Consider the following 18,055-nt stretch of genomic DNA (forward strand, 5'->3'; position numbering starts at 1 on the left):
TTCCTGCTGTCCAAATAAAACTGCTTCTCAGAACAAAGTATTCAGCAGAGGTAGGTCCAGAATGGCAGAGTGGGTACCTGTGCCGGGGAAGCCCTCTGGGCGTCTCCCTGAGGAGCAGCTGTTCTTCCCAGATGACTTGTGGCCCTTAAATCTGTCTGGTTTTGGGAAGAGTCTCTCCCCTGGGAAAATCTGGCTCTTTGCACACCCAGGCATGGCTGCACATTGAGACAGCAGAGGATGGCAGAACCTTGTGCTCGTAGGTGGATTAGGAGAGGGGCCTTAGTTCTCTTTGGCCTGTGGCAGCAGAGCCCTGGGGCTTGTAATCCCAGAAATGGCAGAAGCAAAGCAAGGACTAGACTGATGAGGAGAGCAGTACCAGCAATTCTGGTGCCTTGCTCATGGTCAGGTTTAAGTATCCAAAATTGTATTTTTAAACCAAGAAGTGGTAAATATTTGATGAAACAATGTCAGAGCAGCCAGTCAACCCCATGTGCCATCTCTGACTGTGGGCAAGAGTAGATGCAGAAAACATGGAAAGTAGGGCATGTATGGTGACGTGCGGGTTGATAACTGCGCCTAAAAATAAGGTACTTTAGAAACATAAAATCTGCCTTGCAAGCAAGGCAGTGGCAAGCTGCTCTGGGTGTCTGATTTAAGACTGAAACTGGTGATGTTGGCACTGCAGAAAGCTGTGCTAACGTTTTGTTAGTGACTTGCTAGTGAAACACTGTTTCAATCTGATGGTTTGCATCTAAGATAAGGCAAGTTACTCTGGAGCTGTGCTTGGGCAGAAATGGAAGTGAGAGGCAGTGGTGGGGCTGTTGGCAGGGCTGCTTCTCCTCAGCCAAGCCCAGCCTGCTTCCTGTGCAGGGTTTCTGCCAACCGTATCCTGGGCTGCATCAGGAGAAGTGTGGCCAGCAGGTCGAGGGAGCGGATTCTCCCCCTCTCCTCTGCTCTGGTGAGACCCCACCTGGAATTCTGCATCCAGCTGTGGAGCCCTCAACATCAGAAGGATATAGGCCGGTTGGAGTGAGTCCAGAGGAGGCCACGAAGATGCTCAGAGGGCTGGACCCCCTCTGCCATGGGGACAGGCTGAGAGAGTTGGGCTTGTTCAGCCTGGAGAAGAGAAGGCTCCGGGGAGACCTTACTGCAGCCTTCCAGTGTCTGAAGGGGCTACAAGGAAGCTGGGAGGGACTTTTTACAAGGGCCTGTAGTGACAGGACAAGGGTTGACGGGGTTAAATAGAAAGTGGGGAGGGTTAGATTAGATGTCAGGAAGGAATTCTTCCTGGAGAGGGTGGTGAGGCACTGGGACAGGTTGCCCAGAGAAGCTGTGGATGCCCCATCCCTGGAAGTGCCCAAGGCCAGGCTGGATGAGGCTTGGAGCAACCTGGTCTAGTGGAAGGTGTCCCTGTCCATGGCAGGGGGGTTGGAACTGTGAATGGGCTGATATTGGTAAGCTATGGAAACGGTATGATGCTGCCTCTTGGTGTGTTGCTGGGCAGCCTGACCCGCTGTGCTGTAGGGCTGTTAGTGTCACATCAGCAGCCTCAGGACCCCTCCTTGCGTGCTAGTGGCTGACCTTGACCTGCAAAGCCTAGGTGGACAGGGGGATGAATGTTTTGGAGTGGAGGGGGTGGTGTGTGCGTGGTTTAGCAGTGGAATAAGTCATTGAGGTGTTCACCAAGGTCTAAGGGCCAGGCCTTAAGTAACAAATCCAGATGTTTCGGTCATATAAGGCAAAGCATCCCACATTGTAGCATGGATAATTCATTTTTCCCAGAGTCTCACCTCTTTACTCTCCCAGGAGAGCCTACAGGCACCTAAGTGGTCCCTGCACAGCAGAGGCAGGTGGGCAACACTGTCCTGAGCAGGGATTCCTTGACAGATGCAGGATGGGTCAGAGAGCGCCTCTTTGTGTTCTCTGGCTAAGACCTGTTGAGGATTATTGGAGTGGTTATAGATATGCTCAATAGTGTCTGTAAGCGATAGAGTTGAAAGCATTTTGTTAGCAATAATTAAATACAACTGCTACTTAAAAAGGATGAACCAGATTATTGGGAAGAGCATCCTCTCTTAAATCTCCCACAAAATCAATATGCCTTTGGTCAGGTGTGTAGCAGGCACTTTCAAATCCTGCCAGTCGTATCCAAGCCAACCACAAAGCACCCCCATCGTCCTGACAGCAGCCCCGCTGACCGGTCGCCAAACCTCTCTCCAGGCTTGGGTGAGCTGCTTGGTGTGTTTGGCTCTGTCACCTGGGTGCTGCGGGTCGGCTGGGGACATGTGTACCATGGCTGGGGACAAATGCCTGGTGTTAATGGGCTCTGTGGGGTTTGTTCCCATGGCGTTGGACTCGGGGCACATCTCCTACCATCTGCACAAGCTAATGCTTCCCACAGGATCTGAGTGTGATCGCTCTGTGCTGTGCTCTAGGTGTCCAGCTTGGAAGTAGTTATTATTCCAACATTGATACTGAGAGATAGTAAACTCCAGTGTGGATGTGCAAGTCGTTTGTGTACTGGCATCAGCTCACAGCACGTGCACAATACATGTTGTCCCTTTCTCCTCCCAACTGTTGTGGTGGTGACTTCACTGGTCGCTGCCATTGTCACCACCATAAAGCTGGCAGCGTCATGCCGCTGCCTTGGAAAGAGAAGAACAAGGCAGGACTGTCTTCTGATGGCAAAGAAACCAGAAAAAAAGAGATTTAGTCCCATCAGATAGTAACTCCCTGGGGGGATGCTGTGTCCCCAGCCTGCTGCAGGAAAGCACAGCCGTGGGGGCCTGCGTAGCTGTACGGGGGGGCAGGTGGGATGCCTGCTGTCTCTGTCACCTCTGCAGCAGAGGTGTATCACACCGAAGTGACGAGAAGAGCGAGTATCCCCTGGGAAAAGCACGTCCCCGTGACCCTACAAAAGCCCAGCTGCTGAAATATCCTATTTTGGCAGAGCTTGAGGTGCCTAGGACCTCTAAATGGAAAATCCAGGCACTTATCTAGCTTGCTGCTGTGCCAGAATAGGGCTGTTCCCAGGATTTTTTTTTTTTTTCCATGGGCCAAAATGTGTGCAAGTGGCTTTAAACAATGGAAGGATTTCTGTTAAAAAGTCTGGGGTGCGGGCGAATAGGGCTTTAATTTATGTCTTAAGGGAAGTGTGTGGGCTCTTGTGATGGTGTTCTTGAGATTTTTGTTGGAAATTAGCTTTGGGTTGGGTTTTTTTTCCCCCATGTCTTATTTTAAAGCCTGTTTTGGGGAAAAATTTGTTGTTGTTTTTCAAATTACAGATCTCTAAATGTGTAGTTTGAAATGTCAGGAAGGGAGATGCAATTTTGGAAGACTCCACACATCTGTCTGTTGCAGGGTTGATAAAAACGGAAGCTTTAACCAGAAAAAAAAAGCAAATAAGAGGTAACATCACTGTCACAGATGGGTTGGGCTGTTTTCCCTGCAGGTGTCTGCATTGCAACCCACTCTCACATATAATGTGCTGTGGAAAAAATAAATGGAGAGCCGAATCGGAGACTTATGCCCTCAATTAATTTTTGTTCCACATAATCAGAGCTGCTGCATGCCTTTCCTTCAGCATTTAACTGCCTGGCTCAGAAGTTGGAGCCGCTCTTCGTGCGAGGGAAGTTGGGATTCGGTTCATGTTTGCACAGAAATCCCGTTCTGTGCTCGCTCTTTCTTTGCCCAAGGGCAGGGATCCTGCTGCTCTTCTGATGCTAGAGATAAATTTTGTTAGCAGATACTGTTCTTTGGGAGAGCAAAGGGGAGAGGGGAGTGGTATGTAATGAATTCTTGAAGGAATAGAATTTCCTTGTCTTCAAGCATTTTCTTCTCTAGAGTGTGATGGGGCTGCCTTGGGTACAGTCAGCTGGGAGGAGAGGGGAGAGCTTTGCTCGTACCTTGAAGTATACGGGCCTCATCTAAGGGGACAAAAACATGAACAGATACCTTGAGTCTGTGCTCTCTGTGGATTCACAGGCTGTTGAATAGTTTTCTCTATTGCACTAGGTTAAAAAGGGATGGGTTGTTTTGGTCTCAGTTTGAGCCCCAAACTTAGTTTCTGATTTTTGAGTCAATTCAAAATCACAGTTAGGTTTTTGAAGTCCAGACCAACCGAGAGGTCCCTCTCCCTTCTCTGTGTGGCAAGCTGATGGCCAAAGAGCCCAGGGTGTCTGTCTTTACCGATTCACCTGAAAGCAAGCACTAAACCCCAGGTTTCACCCTCAGAAGGCAAAAGGGGGCTGAGCAGTTTCTGCAGCTCCGAGGCTCCCTCCGAGGTGCACCCAGTCTGGAGCTATACCTCGCCCTGGGCTCGTGCTGCCCATGGACATGGAGGGACAGCCAGCAAGAGCGGAGCTCGTCTGCCTCACCTCAGCAGCCTGGGTGATAAGTGGCATGCTAGGGAATAAAAATGGAAAAGGGATCAAAAACCCCAAACTTGCAGTGAACGTAAAAACTATCCAGAGAAAAATTCTGGATCTCAAGATCTTCCCAGGCAAGGAGGGTTTGATGCAGAGAAGTGGCAGCCTTCAGAGCTGTGTGGAGCAGACGTAGGGAAGAGCATTTGCTCTACGGAGCTTCTAGATTAAGGTTTTCTAAAACTCCTCCAAGTCCCGCTGCCTTTGCACTGGGAATTGGGCTTAAGGAGCAGCTTTGCACAAGAACTACGGGCAGGGAAGCAAGTGCTGGGTTGGTCTAGCTCTAATGCTCTGTCTTGCTCCTAAATCACACGTATGAGCTGTGCTTGAGCTTGTGTCCTACTAAAGCCAAGCCTGCCATGGCTGCCGAACCTGGACCCAGCTCTCCAGCTTCATGGCCGGCGTATGCAGGGCTGGGGACCACCACCGGATTTGTTTTGCCTGTCACTGAGGTGCCACTGGAAAGAGCAGCATGTTTCCAAGCACGCTGATGTGGGGGAGGACTGCTTGGCACAGAAGGTCTTGGTTTTTTTTTCAGGAAGCAAAGAAAGTAAGCCCACGTTGAAATATTGATAAGAAAAAGCATGTATATTGTGCTGTGCTGAGTGTTTACAAGAAAAATATAGTGAAAATGCTGAGGGGTTTTCCTCAAGCAACTGCCAATATTGTTAGGAGTGGAACAGTTGGGAGGAGAAAGGAGTGAGGCACTTACAATTTTCTATTACCAGCATTGGCTCCAAAGCGACTTTTTTGACTTGCTGTTTCACTTTTTCTTCTTTCTCGTATTTCATTCTCACTGCTAGGAAGGAGCTCATTGGGGAACGTCAGATTATCTGGAACTAGAGATAAAGCAGCTAAACCAAAATGCTTTTAATTCTCGGGGGAAGAATTTAGGTTTAAATTTTGAGCTTTACATTAAGCCGGAAAAATAACTTGTGTTGATGCACCTTCAGCACCAAACTTACCTTGGCATCAAGCTGCAATGAAACTTCCTTCGCTGCAGATGGGTAAAACGGTATCTTCACTTCAAGAAGGTAATTAGGGCACAGATTAAGGTATTTACTTTGCATACAAGAAACCTGTGGGAAAGCCAAGAATCTCTCCCGAAACTCCCAATTTCTGATGAGATCTCTCACCCAGAAGACTTCTGTACCTGCTGTCCTTCAGCAGCACTCCAGGGCAGTCTGTAGGAGTTGTGTTCCCTAAGGGATCTTGGCTGAAATACCTTTTTTTTTTGTTTGTTTGTTTCTTTAAGTGATGTTTCCTACCACTTTCAGCTTCATTCCTTCAGGAGGAACCATTCCAATGGGTGCTGAGCATCTGCTGCTTAAAATGCTGCAGGAGCCCTGAGTGAGGAAAGGAGCTGTTTGCTTCTCAGATACCAGAAATTAAATCATGCAGCAACAATTTTCATAATTTTCACTCCTCCGTGTGGTTAACCTGCGGGTGCCGTGGGGCTCGCAGCAGAGTGCAGGGAGAATCGCACGGTGCGTGCAAGAAGAATTTGCTACCAGAAGCAACAGTCACAGCTGGTTGAGTAGCACTGAGGGATGAGTAGGGTTTCACTCTGTCCCACGGCTGGAACACAGGACTAGAAATAATAATCCTGAGGTGGTAGTGTAGCTCTTACAGCGAGTTTGCTGCCTGAAGTCAGGCAAGTGACCGTATTCTGTGTCCGTCTGCTCACCAGCGGGACCTCTCGACCTCTCCAGGAGGGTTTGTTGAAAGTTATCTTGAAAGTACTGGCTTAGGTGTATGTCAAGCTGTTGGTTAATGAACTGAGGAATAAAGATTTCGGTTTCAAAAAGAAAGGAAACCCTTCAGGTGGCTGCAAGGACTGCATTTTTGAATGGCTTACCACTGCAGCCTTTCACTGCAGGTGTTCTCCCCTCCTCCCCTGGGCTTCGTAGGAAATGTGACTGTCCTGTAGCATTGCAGGGGAAACCCAGTGTTTTGGGGCAGGTGTGTCTCTGAGTTAAACTCCCTTTCCCAGTTTACCATATGGCTGCTGGTGGTCTTCATTTGGAAGACCCAGCGGCTGAGTCCCCTGGTTAAGGTTGTGAGAGTTGGAGCAGTTGGGTTGAAAAGCTTGACGCGGTGTTCTTGTTAATGACGCTCTCATGAAAAGTTTTTCAGAAAGCTGGAGGTGACAGCAGCAGCTATAGTAAGGAAAGAAATCCTGGTTCTAGGCTCTGGTGGTCTTATCAAGAAAGACCCTCTTGTCATGATGCACCTTGTACTAATCTAAAAAAAAAAACCAACCAAACAAACAAAAACAAAACCCCCAAAAAACCATAACACCACCACCCCACCCCCAAAAAGCTCTTGATCCAGAACTGAGATCCCTTCCCATCAGCAGGCCAGACAAGGGGTTTGGCTTCCCCTCATGGGAAGGGGGGAAGGAACTAGATGATGGCAGGGGGGTTGGAACTAGATGATTTTTAAGGTCCCTTCCAACCCTAACCATTCTATGATTCCCATCTTCCTGAAGGCATTGCGGATTGCTGCAGGAGCAGCCTGCGTGACTGTGGTGGGGTGGGGAGCGCCTTGGCAGAGCTGTGGCGTTACGTGCTCGGCAGTGACATGGTTTAGGAAATGACTTGGAGCAGGTCCCTCTGAGGAGGGTGGGAGAGGGATGCTGCTGCCCTTCTCGCCTCCCGTCTGGGCTGCAGGGAGGTGGGGAATGGACCTCAGCTCTTTAAGTCTAATTAGCCCTCTGGCACATCCATACAGCCAGAGAGCAGCCCCGCTGTGTCCTCTGCCTTGGGGACAGTTGAATTCCTGTGCCTGCCTTTCCCTGCTGCTCCTGCCTGTCCCTCAATCTGTCACCTCCTGCTCTCAGTGGCTGTCTGACCATCTCTGGAGTTACAGCTTCTTGGCTGCCAGAGCGGGGTTCTCCCCATCGTGGGAAGCAGCTCTGTTGCTTCCTCCAGACCTTGGGAAGATCCTGGCCACCAGCAGAAACCGCAACACAGGCCGTGCATCTTCAGCTGGTTTGTGTTGCCAAGCAGTGATGATCCTGAGGGTGATGCCCAAAAGAGAAGCCTGTGAATTCTTCACCAGGGCTCATAGCTGGAGAATGGGTGCAGCAAAAGGGCTGGTCATCTAGCATTTTGTGGGGCAGGAATAGCATAGATTGGACTTGGCCCTCATAGAGAGCAGAAGAGGTAAATTTAGTAATTCTGCACCTTGTCATGGTGTAGTAGTGGATGCTAATGAAATAAATGAATCGGGCAGCCACCTCCTCTGCAGGCTGCTTATGTGCTCAGGTCCTTGCTATAGGCTTTCATGCTTGGTTTCCAATTCCAGATGAGAGAAGATTAGCCTGGGGTGGGGAGGAGAGGGCTATTTCTGTCCCTCTTTGTGCCACTGTCTTGACTTTATGCTGCAAACACAGATACTTCACCTAATAAGTTGGGCCCAATCCTGGTGGTGCTTTCCCACAAGCCATCCAGTGAATGAGAATGATCCTCTTGACTTTGAGAAAGGCTGCTCACATACCTGGGTCTTGAAGTTCACCTTTGCTTGAAAGACGTACATCTTCGAATTCTCTAGTTGCTGAATCTATTTCATTTTAAGGAGTCCCAGTTCCACTCAAGGGTTGCTCTTCCATGGATTGTGTTTGTTTTGTGTTGTTTTTTTTTTTTTTTTTAAGTGGAATAAACCTAAACTCAGTTGATGACACTTATGTGAAGGACTCTCACAAGTGTTTGTGTTCTGCTTCAGTGTCATGCTGTGCTTTAAGTAGTTCTTCAGGGAGATGTGATGGAGGATTTGAAGGTCTGAGCTCCAGCTTCATCGTCTGGCGGGGAGATGAGGAGGCTCTCCAGCAGCACGGCTCTTTCAGTGGCTCCAGCTCCCACCTCAGCAGTATTATGGCAAAGTGTCTGCAAGTTGAATGCGTTGTGGGAAGGCTGAGAGAGGCCAGCTCTCTGTTGGAGCAGAAAAATAAATGCAATTGCTTTTCTCCTTTGTGGGATGGTGAGCGCCAACCTCTAAGACTGAAATGGGAAGAGGTGTGTGCGTGGGAGACGCAGGACCGCTCCAGGCAGGGTGGGTGGTAGAGGGTAGGCAGCTTGTTGCAAGCACTGACTCAGTAAACTCACTGCACGGAATTGCCAGTCACTTCTTGCGACACAAGTGAGTAATCGGTGCCCTGAAATAGTCCTTTTGAACTTAGTGAGACTAAGCTTGTACTAAGGTGAGGAAAAATGTACAGGAAATGCAAACTTTTTTTAGAAAAAAGCTTGTATTTTCCAACTCTTCATGCCCTTTGTAGGGAGGGTCTGATCTTTGACACGGTTGGAGCGGGACTTTCCCTGCCGTGGCGCTGAGAGGATGGCAATGGCATGAGCGTAATACAATAGTGAGTGTCTCGCCTTCCTTTTGGCCCCCAAAATAGTCTGCCGTTGTCCCAGCGGGGCTGGGGGCCGCGTGCGTCTGGCAGGATGTGCTCAGCACGGCGGCAAGCAGATCTGCTGAGCTCATGGAAACTCAGCTCAGTTGAACACGAGGAATAGCACTTTTCTTTTTTTCCCCTCTTCTTTAAATAAAACAAACCCAAATGTGATGCCTTGCAAACCACAGACACCCACACAACCAGCTTCTGTGTCACTTTGCAGGTAAACAAATGCTGGGGCCCGAAACTGTGCTGTAGACTGACCAGTTTCTGCAATGACAAGTCAATGTGCCATTTTTTTTGGTAGGGGGAAGAAACGAGGTCATTGAAAAACAGGCAGCCAGAGCGACAGAGCCAAAGTGTTTGCGAGGCTCTGACGTCCCTGGAAAGTGCTAGGGAATTTATACCGAAGTCTGGGAGAAGTTGGGCTGTGTCCCCTCCAGGAAGGCCTCTCAGGAGAGCTCTCTGCTCCTCTAGATGTTCATTTGCTGGTTGGTTTGAGGAGATACTGGTGGCTGGTACTTCTGGGAGCAGAAGATGTCTCCTGGTGTTCATCAAGCTCCACTCTCTATTTCATCCCCTTCTGTGAGCCACACGAATCTCCCTTTTGTTGTTGTGAGAGCAGAGCTGCTGCCGGAGGACGAGGTGGATGCAGGAAAGCTGCAACACGGGCAAGCAGAACAAGCCATGCTTCCCTCCTTGTGATTCAGTGTCCTGTTGCTCTTCCCAAGAGAAGAATTTCTTCCCAATACCAGTAAGAAAGCTCCCAGCTTTTTTTTGGGGTAAGCAGGGAAATGCTGAAATAAGGTTCGTTTTCTTCAATAAGCCTGCAAGATTAGGTCCTCGTTTCTGCTTCAGGTGTGTTTTGGAAAATATCTGTTCATTTTTCAGCGAACAATGGCAGAAGTGGCCTGGAAAAGGAGCAGGGTGGGAGTGCCGCGTGTGGTATGCCGAGAAGCATTTCCTGCCCTTATTTCCCCTCCTTCGAGGTATTGTAAACGGGGCTTCAGATCTGCAGCCTGTGTTACTGGAGCAGAGATGGCCAAAAAAGATACCTTCCCAGGAAAAAAAAAAGGGCAGGAGCTGCGCTGTGCGGAGCAGAGGTCACAAGAGGTGGTGAGGAGCTTTCCAGCAGAGCGCCTGTGCTTGGAAAACACCTCTCTCCCAAAATAAAAGCTTTTTGGAAAGTAGGCTGTGTTTATGTCACTCCTGTCGGCAGTGTTTCTGGGGGCTGTGGTGAGTCCCAGCTTGTGGGGGCTGTGGGCAGGGGTCAGGGAGAGCTGTGTGGGGCTCTCATGCCATGGAGGAGCCGTGGCACGCTTCCCTGTGGCATGCTGAAGTTGTGATAGTCTCCATCCTGGGAAAGGGCTTGAATCTCTACGTAGTATCGCTTATGAAAACCTTTGCGAGGATTTGGGTTTGTCCCTGTGTGAAACTTAAGCATTTTTTGCATTCTTAATTTCTCACAGGACAGAGCAGGGTTTGAGTTTTTTTGTTCAGGTCTATTCTGAAACCCTCAAAATAAGGTTTGCAGGTACTGCTGAAGCTGCCCTTGGCCTTCTGTTGGCCATTGGCTGGATAAAGCGACTGCCCCAGACCCGCCTGTGTGTGTTTGTTTTCAGTTCTCAAACCAATTATCTCGCGGAGGAAACAGCGTGCCTCGCTGTCAGTCTGCCGAGATATTTATAGGTAAGGTCAAACCCCTGCGGAAGGTCTGAAGCAGTGTTTGAAAAGGAGTGGACCTTGCAAAATTCACTGGGACGTGGTGGATGTGCTGCATGGCATGAACATTTCCCTGCAACTCCTCGGAGCAGTGCCTCACCCTCTGACGAGGGATGGACGGTGGCTTTTCCTGGCTTGGCTGGGTGAGGTAAGGTTTGATATCCTCCCCACATCTCTTACCTGGGCTTAGCTACCTCTCTGCTGCTGCTGTTTTTTCCGTAGATGTTTTGTATCCGTTGCTTTTGAGACTGTTGCCTCCTCTCTTTTGGAGCAGGAGAATTGAGCAAGCTGCCTAGTTGGGGTGCTCTTGGTTGCTCGTGAATAGTTCCCCATCAACTTTTTTTTGTTCCCAAGCTAGCTGAACCATAAGAGCTCTCATCTCGTACGGGTTTATTTGCAGCTTACTTCGATTTGGCACGCTCACCTTGTCATTTGATGTGCTCTGCACGGGTCTGTTTGGAAAGGACTCATTCAAGTTGCTCGTGACGTTGGCTTTATTTCAAAAACGCCTTTCCCTGTTGGACTGCCCCTTAAATCTGGGGCATGTTTCCTCCTGCTGTGCAGCAGGTAATTGGGTGGCTGCCCGTGGGTCTCCTGGTTGATCACTCTGTGGGCAGTGTTGCTCAGAGGTCTCTGTAGTGGTTACACCGAGAGTCTGGTTTAGCTGCTCTCAGTGCTGTGCTTGTGGAGCCCGTACAGCAAAACCAGAATGAGCTAGTGTGTGGTGAAGAAAAACCCGAAAGAAGAGAGAAATGAACACAAACCCCTATGGTTTTAAGTAGCTGAGGCAGTTAAGTGTTAGTAATGGGAGCCACATCCTATCCTTCTGCCCTTGGCTAGGGCTGGGCTGAGAAGGGGCTGATGGATGAAGTAGGAGAGCACAGATGATGCTCCTGGTGGGTAGCGCTCCTCTGGGAAAACTTGTGTGGCCTCTAAGCATTGGTGGGCAACCCCGTGCATCTCCAGGCTCTGGCTTCTGGGTTATTTGTGCAGGGATGGCCTCGTCCGGTGTCTGTGGCTGCCCTGGGCTCTGCCGCTGCAGCCTTGGGCCCCTCTGCCCTGTGTTTTGCTGCTCGGGCTGAGCTGCTCCGGGCAGGCGGGTGCTGGTGTGCATCGGTGCAGTGCAGTCCGGGCTGCGGTGCTGGGGACACCTGTAACGGGGGGTGATGGTCACACTGGGAGGGCCAGCTGGAAGGAGGGATGTGTCTCAGTATTTGAACCTCTCCTGATTTGTCTGAGGAATGATGACAAATACTATGGAAGATCTTTGCTCATTAAGACTTTCTTCAGCTCCTAAGAGAGGGCTACCTTGAACTATAGGCGTGAATGAGTTTCGCACTGAAACTACTGCTTAACCATGAGGGTTTTGCTTGCGTGTTGGGAGTGGGTGAAGGGTGCAGTCACAAAGGCCAGCAAGAAAACCAAGCGATGAAAGCACATTTAAGCCTTTCTGAGATGGTAGGTGTTGCCTGTCACATTTTCCAACAGACTGCTCTGAGTTGCTTGTCTGCACCAGCTGATGAGACTTGTTCCCTCATGCTTTCCTCCTCATTTCAGGTTTCCACCATATTCTCATTGGACACTGTGATGGGCCCTTCCCAGCTCAGCCTCAAGATGCTGGTATAGCAGTGAGCAGCTGCGATCCAGAGGAGCTGCGGTGGGACATCGTTTCCTGCTGGGACAGCCTTCGCCCCCTCTGTCTTGGCCAAAGCGATGGATGCCCACGTGGACCTCCTGACAGAGCTGCAGCTGCTGGACAAGGTGCCCACGCTGGAGAGGCTGCGGGCAGCCCAGAAGCGGAGGGCCCAGCAGCTGAAGAAATGGGCGCAGTACGAGAAGGAGATGCAGCACAAGAAGCGGAAGCACGAGAAGAAGAGAAATACCATTAACCGAAAGAAAGTGTCTTTTGAAGCCAGTGTTGCTCTGCTGGAGGCTTCGCTGAGGAACGACTTGGAGGAAGGTATGGCTCTTGTATCCAGCGATTTCTCTGTCTGGTCGTGTGTGAGGTCCGTGTAGTGCTGTGCTGTGCAGAGGCATCTGTGTTGGCATCCGTGGTCAGGACTACCCTTGATGTCAGGTTGGGCTCAAGAGTGTTGCCATCTCTGTCATAGTTACAGGAGTCCCAAAGCACTGTGTGACACCAACGTTACCTAGATTGACATCGGGAGTGGGCGCACAAATGCCAGGATAGAACAGGGGCTTTGACCGAGATTTTGGGAAAGGGAGGCAGCTTTCATCTCTTTCCTTTTCACACTTTCTACTTACAGAAGGTGTGAAATACTTCTTCGCCTTCTGGGTGTGCCTCTCAGTGGTTTTACAGAAGTCTGTCTGTGTAAATCTCTTCAGCCTCCCTGCTTGGGGCGATGGATTGAGAGCTACATGGATGTATTAATTTTTTTCCCTTTTCAGAATACTTGAAAGCATGGTTTTGCTTAATGCTTCCTATAGAAAAGAACTCCAAATTGTTCAGAAATTAGTTTAATTGCACCACATTTCAAAGTGGATCAAAGTGCTTCAAAATCTGATGGGAGGGGAAAAAAAATATCTGAAAGTCAATCCCCATTAGCTGCAGCACAGCATGAGGGAAAACCAGTAAGCTCTGGGGGCAAAAGCTTGCTTCTCTGCAGAGAAGTAAAAACATTTCTCTGAGGAGACCTGGAGCAGGCTTTGGGGTTGCCGTTTGGTCAGGTAGCAAAATAGGTTTGGTCGTCCCAATCCCTTGGCATGGCAGAGACAAGGAATAGGAAACCAGCCAGTTGAGCTGCATCTCTGCTAGTGCCTGTTGCTCTGCTTCCCAGCATCTTTGCGAAAATCAGTATGTACGTGCCTGGTACGTGGGTTAAAGTTCAGGACCTTGTCCTGCCTTGTGAGGAACCCCCCTAGAGTCACATCCCTGTTTCTGAGAAGGTCTTTTGTGCACCGTGACCTGTCCCCCTGTCCCTCCCTGCACGCTTTCTGCCCGTTTGGAAGCGGAGCGCTTTGGTGGACAGCAGTGCCTGCCTGGGGAGTGTGTTACGAGCATTTGCCAGGCCCTGCTGTGCCGGTGGTTTTGTGTGTGTTTGTAGCCTCTCTCTGGGAGAGCAGAGCTGTGATAATGCCCTGGAAACTGCAGGCTTTTATTTGTTTCTTCCTTGCTTTAAAGGTTTAGTAGTTGCTTCCAGCTCAGTGCTGAGCTGAACCTGTGTTTCTCACTCTGAGCTGTCCTGGACTTCTAGGAGAGCCCCAGCTAGAGCCCTGCTGTGAAATTTTGTCTGTTGGCATTGCCTGAGATGACGGATTTATGACTTGTGTCGCCTCAACCTGTGCTTACAGACGTTTGGCAGGGTTTTGTACCAAACTGCCCTGTCACATAAGTGACAGGTCACCATGTTGGGGTGGATAACGAGTGTTTCATCCTTCTCCCCTTGGTGCCTCTGCTCGGTGCTTGGGCTGGAGGGTGCGATGGGGCCAACAGGTCTGCGAGCAGCCCGACCTTGTCTTGCTTCCTGCACTTTCTGGCTTTGGATCTGGGCAGTATGGAAGGAGGAAAGCTCCTCCACTGTCTGCCTTGCAAATGCCTTTTTATTGTGCGAGACGCGCAAATGGCAGAGGTGTTTGCGGACATGGCGCTGGCGGAGGGTAGCGCCCTGATGGCAGTGAGCGGGCAGCAGCACTAAAGTTGGTGTCAGAGGTTCTGTGGGTGACGGTCTTGCGCTGCATGTGGACACGGCGGGGGTGCAAGGGGTGAGCTTTCAGCTCACAGCTTTCCTCTTTTCCTCCTGTAAGGGAAAACCCATCACTGCAGGTCCCTTTTGGTACTATAATCGTGTTGAGCTCTTCCGGTAGGCAAGCCCAGGTAGTGAGCTTTAACCGTTGGTCGCTCTTTCTGATGGGATGTTGATTACACCAAGTGTGATAGATGCTTCCCTGCGCGGTGGAAAATCGCCCTCTCCACCCGTCGGAGAGGGCATGGGCAGCATCCCTGCTGTCACAAGTGCTTCCCCTGTCTAGCTGGATTTTTCATATCCCTCAAATTATTTTACCACAAACCAGGTTGAATTTAAAAGCTTAAGTCCTAAAAATAGCATATGGACAGATTCTGTCCCTGCCCTGCCCACTCTATGCTGTGGGACCAGTATGAACGGGGGGGAGGGAGAAGGGGACAGAGTCAAACCCAGGTTCCAAACTGGGAAAATTCTTTATCGTGCCCTTGGACAAAGTGAGGGAATTTGTGGGCTTTTGGATGTCCTGGATGATTATTTCAGTGTATGAATCATCTTTTGTTTCCATGTAGGAAGTGGAGAGGGAGGAGAAATCTAAGTGATTAACCTTCGTCACGTGAACTTCTTAGCTTCTAAGAGAGCTGGGGGTGCTGGCACGTGCCACCTCCGAGCTACCCCCGCGCAGGTGTGCCATTTCCATTCTTTGCTACTTTTCTGTACTTTTGTATTTATTTTTGGCATTCTCACCTCAGAAGTGGGAGAGGGGATGGTAGTAGGCGCTGTGCGATGAAACTGGGGAAAAGAAAGCGGGGTTGGATAGCTGTTGGCTCTTTGTTCAGAAGGTGCTTTGTGCTGTTGGCGTAACCTCCTGATGGAGTCGGTGGGTGTGAAACCCTGCCCTGCTCTTCGGGAGCAGCCCCGTGTGCCTGAGGACCTGGATGTGCTGACTTACCTGTCCTTTGCCTGTGTCTGGCCCAGGTGTAACTGAAACAGCAGCACTCGTTTTGCTCCGCTCCCATGCACCCACGGGTATCTGCACCTTCCCTTGTCCTTGCTTCCTTCTGCCATCGATGGCACGGCCACTGTCTGAGCCCCCCAGCTTCCCACCTACCCTGTGACCTCTCTGGCTGTGCAAACGTGATGGCCTCAGAGAAGATGACTTCTTTCCTATGTAAGAAATCCAGGTTTGGCTGTGACTGAGAGTGTTGCAGATTTGCTGTTATCTGCATGGTGGCGAAGCAGGACAGAAGGCAAAGCCTCCTGGGGAGCATCAGCCCCAGCGTGGGCAGGAGCTGCAAAGGGGTGATGGCTCCTGCCTGCTCGTTCCTCGCATCTTCTGCAACAGATCCATCAAAATATCCCAGATTTAACGAACAGGCTGCTATTAAAAGCTCCTTTGGATCTCTGCTGACAGAACCAGGGTAGGGAGCCACAAACATGCTGGTGGCAGATGTGAGCGGACAGTTGTGCTGGGGAGAAGTAGGTGATGGGCAGTGACCCCAGACTGAGGGCAGCAGTCCCCCTGGGCTGCAGCGGGCTGGCCAGGACCTTTGGTTTGGGAAGCTGAAATATCTCCAGACAGTTCTTGGGGCGGCTCCGAGGTGAGAGAGGAGCACTCCCAGTTGCCATACTGGACCTGCTCCGCCCTCCCCCTCTGAGGAGCTGGGAAGCACATGCTGTGGAGGGATGTCACACACAGTCACCGTTTTAAGTGGAAATATGTCCAAGCTCTCACCCAGCTCTGGGCAGGATCTGAGCTGGTTGGAGTGGAATAGCGTGTACAGAGCTTACAGGGAGCGGCAGTGTTGTGTACAACCTCCGGGCTGTTCTGAATGCTGCAAAGGAGGGTTGCTTCGTAACGCAACAAAGCAATGGTTTAGAAGCTACCGTACCAATTGCAAAGAAATTGCAAGGGCCGCAGTGGCCCTTGGAGGCTGTCCTGCCAGGTGATGGACTGAAACTGGGGGGGGTGGCTGGTCGTCTTGTTCCCAGGGTGGCACCTCATCCCTGAAAGCAGCCCCAGTTGCTGCACGGCTGTCGGGTCCAAGTCTTTCTACGTCGCTGAGCTCCTATAAAAGCAGCCCCAGCGCACAGGGAGAGGAGCTGGTGTTCTGTAAATTGAGGAAAAGAGATCCCAGAGGTGGGTTAAGTGGCTGCCTGTATGGACGAGTGGAAGTCCCTTTGCAGGGGGAGCTGCAAGGGCAGAAGCTGGAGATGTTCGTGTTGCTGGGGGTGATCTGTTCCCAACGGAGAAATAAAGCCCCAGAAGGAGCGATTCACCTTCCAGCAGTGCTGGAGGTGCCCTGGTTTCTCCTGCCTTCCCGCTGCCCCCTCCCCCAGCCGTGGCTCCAGGAAGCATCACTGCAAAATCCTTCAGTTCCCACCTTCTGGCACTTCATCCTGCAAGCAAAACTTTGTCAGAGCCAGAGCGTTGCATAAAGCAGTGTTTCTGCAGGAGTGTAACCATGCAGATCCCTGCGGCTGGTGAGGCAGAAAGTGAATGAAAACTCAGGTTTGATGACCTTGGGCATGGCATCCAGCGACAAGGTTCCTGGTAGCAGAGCAGCAGGCGCAAGCCTGGGGCTCGCTGGGTCCTGCGCCAGCGTGGAGGAGATTTCCCCGGGCAGGGCACAGATATTGCACAGCTTATTCGTATAAATACATCCCACGCGTTTCCCTTCATGCCGACCCTTAAATCTCCCGTAAATGTGCGGTAATGACGAGCGCGGTAAAGCCTTTCAGGAGCCGTCCCCAGGCAGCTCCTGCCACGCTCCCTGTGCACCTTTCTGGAATAAAACCTACCTTGTCATTTGCAAAGGCACTTTTTTAAGAGGCCCTAATTAGTGTCTATAAATTGCTTTCTTTAACCTTTCCAAGTTGATGTGATCTGTTCCCCTGTTACTAAAAACCTTTTATGAGGTGCCTTAATTTTCCACCCACATTATTAGTCTCCTGAAGCTTTGTATATGGGGTTCGTGTGTCCAAGTCTATGAGCAAGTGCATTTATCTGCCTGATAAGATTTTTCTCCTGGGTTTTGTGCCCTTTGAAGGGCTCTGGAAAAAAAGAAACCCCACCAAACCTCTTATCGCCAGTGGTCTGAGTGTGTATCTGGGTGTTTGGGGAATGACTCGAGTCAGGAAAGAAAAGTTTCTGTTCAATGACAAAGGCATTTCTTGAGTTTTAAACTCCTTAGGTGCGGAAATGAAACCCGTCCTCTTTGGGAAGCTGCGTGTGGGAGCTCTTGGCAATGATGGATCTTGTTAATTTTGTTAATGGTGGTTGGTATGGCTTCCAAAAGCAGATTCACATATTTGGCGACATTTAATTTGGCTTTTTCGTGCAATCTGGATGTGATGCCAACGTGGGGTGGCTTGCATATGGCAGCTGACTAGGTGGCATCTGGGAGCACGAGCAATATTGAATATGCAACTTTCTCTGTTGTCATAACAAGCAAATAATCTTTTCTTTTTTTTTTTTTTTTCCTTACTGAAATTTCAATCAAGTGGGAAAACTATTTACATTTCCATAAGAGTTTGAAATGCCAACTTTTCTTTTTGGATGTTAATGCTGGAAGTCTATCTCAGGCTTTTACTGTGGTGGGCCCTTCTTCCCCCAAATCTGGAGTCAAACATTTTGTTTCAAACCCTTTCTTTAAAGAAAATGTTTGATCAGAAATACTTTTTAATACTTTAAGTGACAAAATGAGATATTTTCTTAACTGCCAAAGGTGCTTGTTAAAAATGTAACCCCAGCTGTTGTGGAAGAGCTTTGGTTTCAGTGGGTCAAGCCTCTTCTTAATCCCTTTCAG

The 18,055-nt window shown here is 50.0% G+C and overlaps 1 protein-coding gene across 2 annotated transcripts in view; it reads left to right on the plus strand.

Annotated features, from left to right (window-relative positions):
* Positions 1-12,102: 12,102 nt before the first annotated feature.
* The window catches only part of PPP1R16B (protein phosphatase 1, regulatory subunit 16B), a 42,184-nt gene continuing 36,231 nt past the window's right edge, over positions 12,103-18,055 (plus strand). Inside the window, exon 1 of one of the 2 annotated variants that reach the window (XM_010148888.1) lies at positions 12,103-12,505. In XM_010148888.1, coding sequence (XP_010147190.1) covers positions 12,259-12,505 — 247 coding nt within the window. In that variant the 5' untranslated portion in view covers positions 12,103-12,258. The remainder of the gene's footprint in view (positions 12,506-18,055) is intronic. The other variant, XM_010148889.1, reaches the window with a different exon arrangement.

This window comes from Eurypyga helias, unplaced genomic scaffold, assembly GCF_000690775.1.
Source record: "Eurypyga helias isolate BGI_N326 unplaced genomic scaffold, ASM69077v1 scaffold10733, whole genome shotgun sequence".
In the NCBI taxonomy this organism is placed as follows: Eukaryota; Metazoa; Chordata; class Aves; order Eurypygiformes; family Eurypygidae; genus Eurypyga; species Eurypyga helias.